At 42.2% G+C, this 14101-nt stretch overlaps 1 protein-coding gene across 5 annotated transcripts in view; it reads right to left on the reverse strand.

The window, feature by feature from the left end:
- CEP76 (centrosomal protein 76) overlaps positions 1-14034 on the reverse strand; it is a 42547-nt gene extending 28513 nt beyond the window's left edge. For 2 of the 5 annotated variants that reach the window (XM_033178386.1, XM_033178385.1), the window contains exons 1-7: positions 13747-14034; positions 12215-12370; positions 10946-11021; positions 10092-10316; positions 7456-7641; positions 5205-5302; positions 1037-1165 (exon numbers count right to left, since the gene is read on the reverse strand). In XM_033178386.1, the coding sequence (XP_033034277.1) occupies positions 1037-1165; positions 5205-5302; positions 7456-7641; positions 10092-10316; positions 10946-11021; positions 12215-12370; positions 13747-13809 (933 nt within the window). In that variant the 5' untranslated portion in view covers positions 13810-14034. Of the gene's footprint in view, positions 1-1036; positions 1166-5204; positions 5303-7455; positions 7642-10091; positions 10317-10945; positions 11022-12214; positions 12371-12917; positions 13159-13443; positions 13673-13746 lie in introns of those variants that run through there. The other 3 variants (XM_033178389.1, XM_033178387.1, XM_033178388.1) reach the window with 3 other exon arrangements.
- Positions 14035-14101: the final 67 nt, after the last annotated feature.

Raw genomic sequence — 14101 nt, forward strand, 5'->3', positions numbered from 1 at the left:
GCTGGTCTCAAACTCCCGACCTCAGGTGATCCACCTGCCTCGGCCTCCCAAAGTGCTGGGATGACAGGCGTGAGCCACCGTGCCCAGCCAGGAAGCCAGTTATATTTTGATTGGTTTCTCCTTGCCCTTGTCCTGATATTGTTGTTACCTTGCCAACCAGTCATTCAGTATATAAACAATGCTATCAGAAAGTCAGCAGCCACTTCCCTTATTCCCACGTCTAGTCAACCTCTCATTCCCAAGCTCCCTATCTGGAAACTAAACCACTTTTGGCCTGTTCCAAAATCTAGGGAAAGTAGGGTAAAGCTGGATGAATGCACGGGATCGGAGAAACTTAATATACTACACTATACTTATATGAAAGCATCTATATGAGGCTGAATATATACAAAAGATTTGACCTGTTCCTTAGGAGTTACAAAAACATAAGTGAACCTGACCATATAATTTATGTTGGTCCGTAAAAGAAAAAAAATGGGTTTAGGACTCAGGAAAAATGGAGGCAGAGATGTCTAGCGGAAATGCTTCAGTTGGACATTACTGGGCACTGGCTTACAGGTCATGGTTATGTAGAATGTTTTTTAAAACCCTAACAAAAAATATATATATGCCCAGAGCCCCCTGGTTCTGCACACAAGAGCTGGATTTACATATAACCTGCAAAGTGTCCAAATGGTTAATTATTTAGCACCAAGTATCAAGCAAATACACATTCCAAGTTAAACAAAATGGATTTTCATCTACTTTAAATCAAATATTTTCAGAAAGGGTTTAAAACACAATAATTGATTCAACCTGAGAAAGCTGATTTTTCAAAAACCCACAATAATTGAAATTGAAAGTAAAATAAGATATAGATTGATCTTGCCACTCACCTATGCAGTTAAAGAAAATATTACAAAATCAGCATTTTATTTTACAAATACACTTTTATTTTTTGGAATACATTTTACAAATAAATATTAAACAAAATTGACACACGTTAACAGTAAATCTCAAATACAGGCATAAAATTATTCTAATATAATTTACAAACCTGTGCAAAAATCTTAACGAGTCGTGAGTTGTGTGAGGGTCGAATTTGCAAATATTCTCTCCACCACTGCTTAGCATATACAAGAAATAATCGCTCTTTCTCTGCAGTTTTCTGACGTTCCAAAGCAAGCTTGAAATTTAAAAAAATATTTTTCAATTCCTATTCATTATCCTTAATTACTACCAAGTATGTAACAAATTTATCTACTCCTATAAGAGCCTCCTGACTTCCCGAAGCTTCTACACTCACCCCTAGTACAATCCAGTCTCCAAACAATAATCATAAGTCACCTTTTCTTCCTCCCAAGACAGAATGTTTTTTTTTGGTTGGCGGGATGCAGTCTCACTCTGGCGCCCAGGCTGGAGTGCAGTGACGTGATCTCAGCTCACTGCAACCTCCGCCTCCCACATTCAAGCAATTCTCCTGCCTCAGCCTCCTGAGTAGCTGGGACTACAGGCGTGTGCCACCAAACCCGGCTAATTTTTTTTTTGTATTTTTAGTAGAGACAGGGTTTCACCACATTGGTCAGGCTAATCTCAAACTCCTGACCTCATGATCCGCCCGCCTTGGCCTCCCAAAGTGCTGGGATTACCACACCTGGCCCAGAAATTTTTTAATAGTAAATCATACAGACCGGGCGTGGTGGCTCACGCCTGTAATCCCAACACTTTGGGAGGCCAAGGCAGGTGGATCATTTGAGGTCAGGAGTTTGAGACCAGCCTGGCCAACATGGTGAAACCCTGTCTCAACAAAAAATACAAAAACTAGCTGGGGATGGTGGTACACGTCTGTAATCCCAGCTACTCAGGAGGCTGAGGCAGGAGAATTGCCTGAACCCAGGAGGAAGAGGGTGCAGTGAGCCGAGTTCATGCCACCGTACTCCACCCTGGGCAATGGAGTGAGACTCTATCTCAACAAAACAAAACAAAACATACTGTCATTCTCTTGTTTAAAACACTTCATTCTTGGCCGGGCGCGGTGGCTCAAGCCTGTAATCCCAGCACTTTGGGAGGCCGAGACTTTGGGAGATCACGAAGTCAGGAGATCGAGACCATCCTAGCTGATACGGTGAAACCCCGTCTCTACTAAAAAAATTAAAAAAAAAAAAACTAGCTGGGCGTGGTGGCGGGTGCCTGTGGTCCCAGCTACTCAGGAGGCTGAGGCAGGAGCATGGTGTAAACCCGGAGGCGGAGCTTGCAGTGAGCTGAGATCCGGCCACTGCACTCCAGCCTGGGCGACAGAGCGAGACTCCGTCTCCAAAAAAAAAAACCAAAAAAACAAAAAAACACTTCATTCTCCATTACACTGCAAAATACCTGCCTTGGCCTATGAACGCTGGCCCGACTCTCTCATTTTCTCCTCTCTCCCCAACCCACTACACTCCAGCCACACTAAGGCTTTCGTTCCTCCACAGGGACTTTTGTTCTAGGCTGTTCCCAATGCTGGAAGCTCAGCCCCAGTCTTTGCGTGGCTGGTTACTTCCTGCCGTTCAGACCCTTTCCCTACCTTAGTCACTTGACCTATGATCAGTCACCCAATAACCACTGTATCATATCCCCTGTAATCATTCTCCACAAAACACCTTCTACTATCTGATTATTTTGTTTGCTGACTGATTGCTTCTCCTGCACCAAAATCTGAACTCCCTGAGAGCAAGCTGTCTAGCTGTCTGCTGCCCTGTACACAGCTACATCTCCAGTGCCTGGAACAGTGTCTAGCACATTTTAACACCTGTTTAGGATCCATACATATTTCTGACTTTAATTTCTTTTAAGAGACAGGGTCTTGCTCTGTCACCCAGTCTGGAGTACAGTAGCATGATCATGGCTCACTGTAGCCTCAAATTCCTGGGCTCAAGTGATCCTCCCGCCTTAGCCTCCCCAATAGCTGGGACTACAGGGATGCGCCACCATGCACAGTTAATTTTTAAAATTTTTTGTAGAGATGAAGTTTACCTATGTTGCCCAGGCTGGTCTTGAACTCCTGGCCTGAAGTGATCCTTTTACCTTGGCCTCCCAAAGTGCTGGGATTACAGACTAATTAGCCTGGCTAAAATTTTTAATAGTGCAATTTTAAAGATAAAATTAGAAGCAATTTATCAGAAACAGAATAAACTTATGTTTTAGTCACTAGAAATTATAAATATGACAGTGGAAATATGAGAAAATATATATAAAATAGTGTTAAGTTTACAAAGGAGAACCTGCCTGGGCACACTGGTCCATGTTTGCAATCCCAGTGATTTGGGAGGCTGAGGCAGGTGGATTGCTTAAGGCTGGGAGTTTGAGGTTTCAGTGAGCTATAATTACACCATTGCACTCAAGCCTGAGAGTCAGAGTGAGATGCTGTCTCTAAAAAAATAAAATTTAATTTAAAAAAACGAGCTACAACCTAAAAACAGTAGAGACCAAACATTTACTTTATATGTCACATAAATATATGAATAATATGATTAAAACTCACGTATAACACTTTGGAAGGCCGAGGCAGGCAGATCACAAGGTCATGAGATCGAGACCATCCTGGCCAACATGGTGAAACCCTGTCTCTACTAAAAATACAAAAATTAGCTGGGCGTGGTGGCACGCGCCTGTAGTCCCAGCAACTCGGGAGACTGAGGCAGGAGAACTGCTTGAACTCGGGAGGCAGGGGTTGCAGTGAGCTGAGATTGCGCCACTGCGCTCCAACATGGCGACAGCGAGACTGTCTGAAAAAACAAAAAAAACCCTCACGTATACATATATGTATATGTGTGTATACAGCATTTATTGAAGAGACAGGGTCTTAGTCTGTCACCCAGGCTAGAGTGCAGTGATACAGTCACTCACTGTAACCTCAAATTCCTGGGTCAAGTAATCCTCCCGTTTCAGCTTCCCAAGGAGCTGGGACTACAAGCATGTACCACCATGCTTGACTGATTTTTCAAAATTTTGGTAGACACAGGGTCTCACTATGTTGCCCAGGCTGGTCCTGAACTGCTGGACTCAAAAGTGATCCTCCCACCTTAGCCTCCCATAGGGTTGGGTATTTATTTGAGTAACATCAAGATTGGTTTCCACTATGTGGTTTCAGGTATATATACCACCCATGACACATGTCAGAAGCTAGAGATTAGAGGGAGATGAGAGTTTACAAAAGGAAGGAAAAAAAGTTCAAAGAAAACAGGGCAGGGCATTGTTTGCCTGAGGGAGAAGCACTAGCATCTAACCACAGGTCTGTAAAAGGAACAGTATGACAGGCAGGGTGGACTAAAGGGTGATGTATGGAATCAAGGAGAACCATTCCACCAGTATGCTATCCCAGCAAGTCAGCAGATAATAAGAACCTCCAAGCTGCAGACTGGCAGGAACTGAACGGGACAGCAAATCTAATGCAGAGGAGTGAAAACGTCTGCCGATCTTATAAGACCCAGGAAGAAAGTAATTCGTCAGAAACCTGACAGTGGAACTAGGGAAAAAAACCTTTCCAAATACAGGCTAGAAGTGGCAAGCGCTTCTACCCTGAGGGCAGAGCAGAAAAGACACAACCAGCAAGCTTTCAATAAACATCTGTGAAAGAACGTTAAAATCCCACCCCACTGAGGTTACACTCCACTCTTTTATCCTCTTCAGCTTTATCCTGTAATTGTTTCTTTTTTTTCTAAGATGGAGTCTTGCTCTGTTGCCCAGGCTGGAGTGCAGTGGTGCCATCTCGGCTCACTGCAAGCTCTGCCTCCTGGGTTCACGCCATTCTCCTGCCTCAGCCTCCTGAGTAGCTGGGACTACAGGCGCCCACCACCACGCCCGGCTAATTTTTTTGTATTTTTAGTAGAGATAGCGTTTCACCATGTTAGCCAGGATGATCTTGATCTCCTGACCTTGTGATCCACCCGCCTCAGCCTCCCAAAGTGCTGGGATTCCAGGCGTGAGCCACCGCGCCCGGCCTGTTCTGTAATTCTTATGTTGTCTCAATAAACGTTCATTGTATTTCCCAAACTAGAGTACAGATTCTCCTAGAAAAACAACCTTGTCTTCATCTTCTTTCTCATCCTTTTTGTGAACCTGTGAGTGCTAATCTAGAAAGTAATAAATGGTAATTTTCTAAAACTAGAGTGCCTTCTAGGATCAACAGTTAAATACACTACTATGAAAACAGACAGACAAAAGAAGAGAAACTCATAACTATTTACCTGTGTGTTCACTACTTCTTGAGATAACGTTTGATTGAGTGGTGGATACATTTCAAGTTTTATATTTAAAATTCCCACAGAAACTTTTGATTCTGTGCCTATAAACATAAATATTTAGAACTTCAGAGATTTCAATACTATATATATTTACTCAACCAAAGTATAACCAAAATAACTTAGGCACTTGGTGTTTTATCACTTACATGGAATAAAGATAACATTCAACATTACCTTTAATATTCATACTAAAAATGAACCAAATCAATTTTTTTAAACAAAGGTGTTTAATTATAAGGAGATTAACTATTTTCTTAGCTTTCTGACGCTCTTTTTCTTCGTTAAGTAGAGGTGGGGGCTCCTTATGTTGTTCAGGTTGGTCTTAAACTCTGGGGCTCAAGTGATATTCCCGCCTCAGCCTTCCAAAGTGCTTGGTGGGATTACAGGCATAAGCCACTACACCTGGCCTTTCTAACATGTTTTAAGAAACGTTTCTGACCTAAAGGATTTGAGACTCTTAATTTTTATCTTCATTAAATGTATAATATCAACCAGACTTACATTAAATTCAAAGTCAAAGCAACTGTTAACACCTCATTCTGTCTCTACACACACACACTAAAAATTAGAAAGCATTTATATTGTCACTTCTAGTAACTCCCATTTGTCACTTTCCATTATCAAATTACAGGCTGAGGCCGGGCGCGGTGGCTCAAGCCTGTAATCCCAGCACTTTGGGAGGCCGAGACGGGCGGATCACGAGGTCAGGAGATCGAGACCATCCTGGCTAACATGCTGAAACCCGTCTCTACTAAAAAATACAAAAAACTAGCCGGGCGAGGCAGCGGGCGCCTGTAGTCCCAGCTACTCGGGAGGCTGAGGCAGGAGAATGGCTTCAACCCGGGAGGCGGAGCTTGCAGTGAGCTGAGATCCGGCCACTGCACTCCAGCGCGGGCGACAGAGCGAGACTCCGTCTCAAAAAAAAAAAAAAAAAAAAAAAAATTACAGGCTGAGTAGAAATTTTCAATCCATGCCTGGATTTAAAGAACTAGAAAACAAATATACTTCACATCAAAATGATTAATGTTTCTTTAGTGAATCAGAATCTGTTTGTTTCCAGGTCACTGCTATGATTATCATGTTAGGCCTATTTTTGAAGACAAATAATTGGGTATTGTCTTTGAAAATAAATTTCCTACATAAAGAACACTTTTTCTATAATTTTTATTTCTTGGTATGACTTATTAAAATCTAAATTACTGACCAGATGTGGTGGCTCACGCCTGTATCCCAGCTCTTTGGGAGGCCGAGGCAGGCAGATCACAAGGTCAAGAGATCGAGACCATCCTGGCCAACATGGTGAAACCCTGTCTGTACCAAAAATACAAAAATCAGCTGGGTATGGTGGCGCATGCCTGTAGTCCCAGCTACTCAGGAGGCTGAGGCAGGATAATCGCTTGAACCCAGGAGGCGGGGGTTGCAGTGAGCTGAGATTGCACCACTGCACTCCAGCCTGGTGACAGAGCTAGACTCCGTCTCAAAAAAAAAAAAAAAAGTCTAAATTACTAAGTCTGTGCTGTCCACTGGCAAGGTTTAACTCTGTGACTAAGGTTCACAACCAAAGCAATTCCATTTTATGTTATAGATAAAACATTGGTAGGTTTTGTTTTCTCATTTTATTAGCAAATATGTGTTACACAGCAGGCTGTATGCAAGATTCCAAGGAGACTGTGATAAATAAGATAGGTACCAGCTCTGCCCTCAAGGAGTACTTGATACTGACACTGAGCAAATTATTACCTCTTCCAAGTCTCACTCACCCACACTGTAAAAGGTTGGGAGAACACCTACTCCATATTTTGCAAGAATCACTGGTACCAAAGGGGATGTATTCCAGGGTATGTTGGCTGGACACACATAAGTTTGTATGTGTGTTAAGAATATTAATTTTCTTTATAGCCTTACATTGTATCAAATGAACTTGAAATTAAAACCCTCAAAACTCCTGTATTCATTTTCCAGAAAAAACCATTTCTCCTAAGACAAGGTCAGATTGACCGTGAAGTGCTATACTGATACTATTCTTCAAGACATAGTCTCAAGACTAGGATGCTGGGGTCCAATTGTAACTCTAATGAAATTTTATTTTACAGGTTTCCCTCTTGGATTATAAAAGCATTTTAAGGATATAAAATCTATTTACAAATGAACCATAGCTATTAAAAGGTTAACAATGACATATTAATCATCATACCTACACCCATAAGTTCCACAGTCAGACTGGTCACTCCATTTTCTGAGCCCAAAACCGATCGCCATTCCAGAAAATACGATGCTACTAAAGTCGTCTCACCAAATATGTCTGTTTTGATTAGCACCATGTGAATTGGATCACATATTGATAACATTGTTGTTGAATCAGCCATTCTGGTTCCATCACCTAGCAATATAATCCAAACGAAATTATACCACACTACATATTCAGTTAGGCCAACATAAAATAATACCTTTATTAAAGAATATACTAAATAATAAGCTTATATAAAACCAAACAGAACAATGTGCTAATGTCTCAGAAAGCATGGAAAAAACTGGAAATACAAATACAGTCCTATTTCTATCACTAACTTTTCAGAAGACTGGCAAATTGTGATGAATTATCCAGTAACTTACAGCATATCAGTGCTTTCTGATTCATGAGATCAGTCTGTTCTTTAAAAATACTTAACTAAAGTATATGCTACTACAATAAAAAGCCTTCAAGTATGTCAACATTAATCCCCAAACTACCTCCAGAAATCCCTTTAACCTCCAGAAATTATCACTGTATAATCAACATACAACTGAAAAATACAGCACATTGAATCTAGCAATTTATCCTATTAATTGCCTTATTAGGGTAACATCTTTCAAAGGGGAAAAAAATAAATTTTAGTAATGTTTCAGTCATCTTTAAATCTAAAATTCTGAAGACATATTCTGAAACTTTCCTTAGTTTACAAATATAAAGATTTCCATATTGACAACTAAAATGTACAAAATACCTTTACTGAAAGAAGCATAGTGTAAAACAATTAGAGGAATCAAGTAGCATAAAATTTAGTTACGAGAATTATATGCTTTATTGGAGAAATAAGAAAAAAGAGAAAAAAAACAAAATGACAGTTATATGTTCACATCTAAATTTGACTCTTTATTTATTTATGTATTTATTTATTTAAACAGAGTCTCACTCTGTTGCCCAGGCTGGAGTGCAATGGCGCGATCTCGGCTCATTACAGTCGCCTGCCACCACGCCTGGCTAGAAATTTTTGTATTTCTAGTAGAGATGGCGTTTCGCCATGTTGGCTAGGCTGGTCTCGATCTCCTGACCTCAGGTGATCCACCTGCCTTGGCCTCCCAAAGCTCTGGGATTACAGGCGTGAGTCACGGCACCCAGCCTATTTTTTATTTTTTGTAGACAGTGTCTCACTTTGCCCAGACTGGTCTTGAACTCCTGGCTTCAAATGATTCTCTCACCTAGGCCTCCCAAAGTGTTGGGATTTCAGCTGTGAGTCACCGTGCCCAGCCTAAACTTTGACTTTTAAAAGTTACGGCCGGGCGCGGTGGCTCAAGCCTGTAATCCCAGCACTTTGGGAGGCCGAGACGGGCGGATCACGAGGTCAGGAGATCGAGACCATCCTGGCTAACACGGTGAAACCCCGTCTCTACTAAAAAATACAAAAAAATTAGCCGGGCGAGGTGGCGGACGCCTGTAGTCCCAGCTACTTGGGAGGCTGAGGCAGGAGAATAGCGTGAACCCGGGAGGCAGAGCTTGCAGTGAGCTGAGATCTGGCCACAGCACTCCAGCCTGGGTGGCAGAGCGAGACTCCGTCTCAAAAAAAAAAAAAAAAAAAAAAAAAAAAAGTTACATAACATCATTAATCTGGTTATGTTTTATAAATGAGAAGGACCATGTCTCGTTTTTCACTATATCATCCCAGCACCTGCCTAGCATAACACTATGCACATAATAGGTATTTAAGTGTGTATTACTAAAGAATCAACAATGAAAACAGTCAAAAAATAATCTCCAGGGAAAATGAATCGCAAACAGAATATTGCAAGAAGGTTGATAGTACTTTAAATTGAAAAGAGCAGTGGGAGGCCGAGCGCGGTGGCTCAAGCCTATAATCCCAGCACTTTGGGAGGCCGAGACGGGTGGATTACGAGGTCAGGAGATCGAGACCATCCTGGCTAACATGGTGAAACCCCGTCTCTACTAAAAAATACAAAATAGCTGGGTGACGTGGTGGGCGCCTGTAGTCCCAGCTACTCCGGAGGCTGAGGCAGGAGAATGGCGTGAACCTGGGAGGCAGAGCTTGCGGTGAGCTGAGATCCGGCCACTGCACTCCAGCCTGGGTGATAGCTAGACTCCGTCTCAAAAAAAAAAAAAAAAAAAAGAAAAGAGCAGTGGGAAATGAAAGGCTAGAGATTCCTCCATTACAAATCTCTTCTTACAGAAAAAGTCATTGTTATTGTTTCACAATAAAACATAACAAAGATTCGGCCGGGCGCGGTGGCTCAAGCCTGTCATCCCAGCACTTTGGGAGGCCGAGACGGGCGGATCACGAGGTCAGGAGATCGAGACCATCCTGGCTAACACTGTGAAACCCCGTCTCTACTAAAAAATACAAAAAACTAGCCGGGCGAGGTGGCGGGCGTCTGTAGTCCCAGCTACTCGGGAGGCTGAGGCAGGAGAATGGCGTGAACCCGGGAGGCGGAGCTTGCAGTGAGCTGAGATCAGGCCACTGCACTCCAGCCCCGGCGACAGAGCAAGACTCCGTCTCAAAAAAAAAAAAAAAAACAAAGATTTACTCAATTAAATGACGATTTATTACTGTTTCTTACCCAAGCTTTCTCTGTGTACTTCAAGTAAAAAGCCATCATGAAAATCTGGTTCACAGGCACATGGAACAGGTTTTGAACGAAAACGTTGGTTTCGATAATGTAAACATAAAGTAAACGTTGAACAAACTTGTCCAGGTAAAGGCTCAGGTTCTTGCAGATGTTCCAAGAAAGCTTTTCCACCCAAAACCTGAAGGTAAAGATACCTCCGTGTTGGATCAATATTAGCTGTAAAGTGTAGCAATATATATGAGGAAACTGCCAAATAACTTAAAAGAATGTGATCAATCATTAGGAAATAAAAACTTGACAGATAAAAACCCAAAACCAAAGACTAAAAAAAAGCAAGAGTAATAAGTTTATTACTGTATATACCAGAATCATTTGTACCCTGGGGAGAAGATACCCATAAAAATGCTATTCTTTTCTGAGTTTATATCCAGGCTACTTTCTCCCAGCTGGAAAGGCATCAGAGCCAACATGTAGTATACTTTTGCTTCTTAGCTGCTTATCCAACATTCCTCCACCTTCATGAACCAACTCATATAATTATCAATTCAGCAAGTGTATTTGTCACATAATTATATTACCATTCAAAAGCAAGGCTATACAGTTTTTATAAAACATATTATTAAAACACAAGAAACTGGTGATCCTGTTTTTGCTTCTACTGTGCTATACATTAACTCTTCTGATACACTTCATGCAAAACAGAATCTATGTTTTAGCTAACTATAAAATTTTAAGTATTTTATTTTGGGGGAAAAAATGGAAATGTCTTCTATCAAATACTAAAGACTACAGCACATCAGTATTTACTATAAACCACAACTAAATTAATGTTAAAATATACATACTTTTTTTTAATGTTGATTGTCTATCAAAACAAATAGGTTGTTTTGGAGAGGAAGGGAGTTCTTGCTCAACACTGTCCTAGAAAGGCAGGAAAAAAAAATCAAAACAAATTAGAAAACAATTATAGGTTAAGGAAATGTCAATAAACATGACTAAGCACTGAACCTAACAACAGGATAAGGCCCTTTCAAAGAACCCCTCATGGCCGGGCGCGGTGGCTCAAGCCTGTAATCCCAGCACTTTGGGAGGCCGGAGACAGGTGGTTTGCGAGGTCAGGAGATCGAGACCATCCTGGCTAACACGGCGAAACCCTGTCTCTACCAAAAAAAAAAAAAAAAAAATACAAAGAACCCCTCACTTTCCTAGCCTAACTAAAATAATAAAACAAAAGCCTGCATAAAAGATGACATAACTGGTCACTCCTAAAATCAAATGCTAAGGAATTAAACTGTCTTCAAGTGATACTATCCACATAAAGCTAAAAACAAATCCTTAATGCCTTCAACAAGGTTAAACTTTCTGCATGCTTATATAACATGCTTGTAATTCCACCATGAGCTGATTTTAATAAAGTGTCATCACATAGTAGAAGCTATTAGGTCAATTTTTATAACAAATGGGTTCATAAACTTCAAAAACCAAAAAAAAAGGTGCTGTATTAAAATACTTATTCCCTGTTGTATTATGAAGTCCATCCAGTTTTCACATTATATTACCCAGGTATTGAGGTCACAGTTTTCATTATTGCCTCATTTTCAAACGAAGGCCTACTTACTAATTCTGCACTGAGAGACTATCATCCCATTATTGACCTATTTGTATGAAAAGATCTGTAGGACTCTTATGGACAATTATTTTCTTAAAGAAATTTGTAATTTGTTAATCATAGAGAATACAATCCCGAAAGAGTGCTTATTTTAAAAATATGCTTAATCTAAAAAAATTACAGATCCTAGTGAAAAAGAACTTCGTTATGGTTAACTAATTTGACTAAAGTATGTATATTCAAAATTAACAGACCTAGAAAACAAGAAAATTCTGTCACTGTAGAGACAGGAATATGATATATAACACAAATTTCATTGATACACAAAACTATTTGGTATATTCAAGGGCAGAGCTAGCCTATACCTGAAACAAGGACACTAGTAAACAGAATGACCTTAAAGTGGTTTCACTAAAAGGAAAGGCCCCACATCGGAACCTTATAAACAGTGTTACGCATTAGTATATACTTATACTCTCATTTATTTCCCTAAAAGATTACTCACAGTAACAAAATTAAGTTCTTTCATCACATCATCAATGATTCCTCGACGTCTAAGGGCTTTGATCAAATCTTCTGTTGATAAATGTTGTTGATCAGGTGCCAATTCTTCCCGTATAGTCTCAGCAAGGATTTCTCTTATTCTGCCATGGACATCCATCTATGTAGAAAACTCATATTACAATTTATAACATCACAAAGCAGTCAAATACTGCTTCTGAAGTTTTAGGTTTCTCCAGCTAATAGTAAATGCACAATTGTTACCACAATTGAATGGGAACAAAGGTAAGCTTTTAAAGAATGAATCTTTTGAGTACAAATTCTAGAAATGGTCTCCACTGGTTATCTGGCACCTTTGTTACCATTTCTCCACAAATAACACTCAACCAAAAGGAATCTTCTGAGAGGGAGTATAGTACAATCAAAAGAACACAGACTGGGGAGTAGGCAGATCAAAGCATGATCTTACTACTCTCATACTTCGATCTGCCTACTGATAAGGGACTCTTACCAGCTTTCAACTTATTAGCTGTGTAAGCTCAAGCCAACTTATTTACCCTTTATAAATCTGTTTCGTCACCGACAAGAATGGAAAAACCTAGTGTAGTGCCCTCTCACAATAGTGCTGTGAGGATTAGATAAAAGACGCTAGACACCTCGCACAAAGCCTGGCACACAAGGGCACCATAAGCGATTGCTTTTATCACCTTGTACTCAGTCGAGCGAGCGCTGCAGAGACTGGAGGTTCTTCCGGAGCTTCGAAATATTAGCACATACCATCATTACAAATCCTTTAGTGACTTCTCTTCCATGACTTCTTTGAGAATTGCTGATTGAAGCTCCAGGTTCAACTTCGCTAATACCCACATGTTTCAGGGGTGAAGAAACCCTGATATCTGCCGGGCGCGGAGGCTCACGCCTGTAATCCCAACACTTTGGGAGACCGAGGCGGGCGGATCACGAGGTCAGGAGTTCGAAACCAGCCAGACCAACATGGTGAAACCCCGTCTCTACTAAAAATACAAAAATTAGCCAGGGGTTGTGGCGCGCGCCTGTAATCCCAGCTACTCAGGAGGCTGAGGCAGGAGAATCGCTTAAACCCGGGAAGCGGAGGTTGCAGTGAGCTGAGATCGCGCCATTGCACTCCAGCCTGGGCGACAGAGACTCCGTCTCAAAAAAAGAAAGAAACCCTGATATCTTATAGCAGAATATAAACCTCCAAATACAACTTACACTCGATTGGACTTCCCGAAGCTGCTCGCTAAGCGCTTCATTCTCACGGCCGTCCTAAAACGCCAAAACCGCTCGTTCTATCGCCCCAGACTCTTGCTAGCACCTGCCCGGCTCGTTTTCTCTCTCGGTGGCTACGACGCTCTCCTGCATCAAACTCAAAGCTCTGCCCACCCCGTGCTGCGCACCCCGCAGTCCTCGCTAGAGTCTCGGCAAGCAGGTGCCGCTGTCGGCCCGGGGCCGCCGGGCAGGAGGAAAAGGTCCTGGCTCGGCCCGGCGGTCTCTCCCAGCGCCCGCGACTCTCACCTTACTCAGCTGCTGGTGGATGAGCTGCTTCAGCTCGGAGGCTTTCTCCGGAGGCAGCGACATGCTGGCAGCCGGCGTCTCCCCGCCGCTTCTCCCCGCCTCAGACGCCCTAACTGCGCGGCTCCGGCCGGCCAGGGAGCGTTAGGAGCGACTGGAGCACAAAGCGCCGCAGCCGTTCGCCTACCGCAGCTCCCTGGGGACGCAACGCCGCGTCAGGCCGGGGACTGACCTGGAACTGAGGCCCCGGCAGCGGCGGCGCCAACTGTTTTCAAACAGTGGCGGACAAGCTGGACTCTGGGCTGGCCCGCACGCTGCCTGATCGTTTGCGCCCGGCGCTCCACCTCCCCGCTGGCCC

The sequence above is a fragment of the Trachypithecus francoisi genome, unplaced genomic scaffold (assembly GCF_009764315.1).
Source record: "Trachypithecus francoisi isolate TF-2019V2 unplaced genomic scaffold, Tfra_2.0 Lachesis_group19, whole genome shotgun sequence".
Taxonomy (NCBI): domain Eukaryota; kingdom Metazoa; phylum Chordata; class Mammalia; order Primates; family Cercopithecidae; genus Trachypithecus; species Trachypithecus francoisi.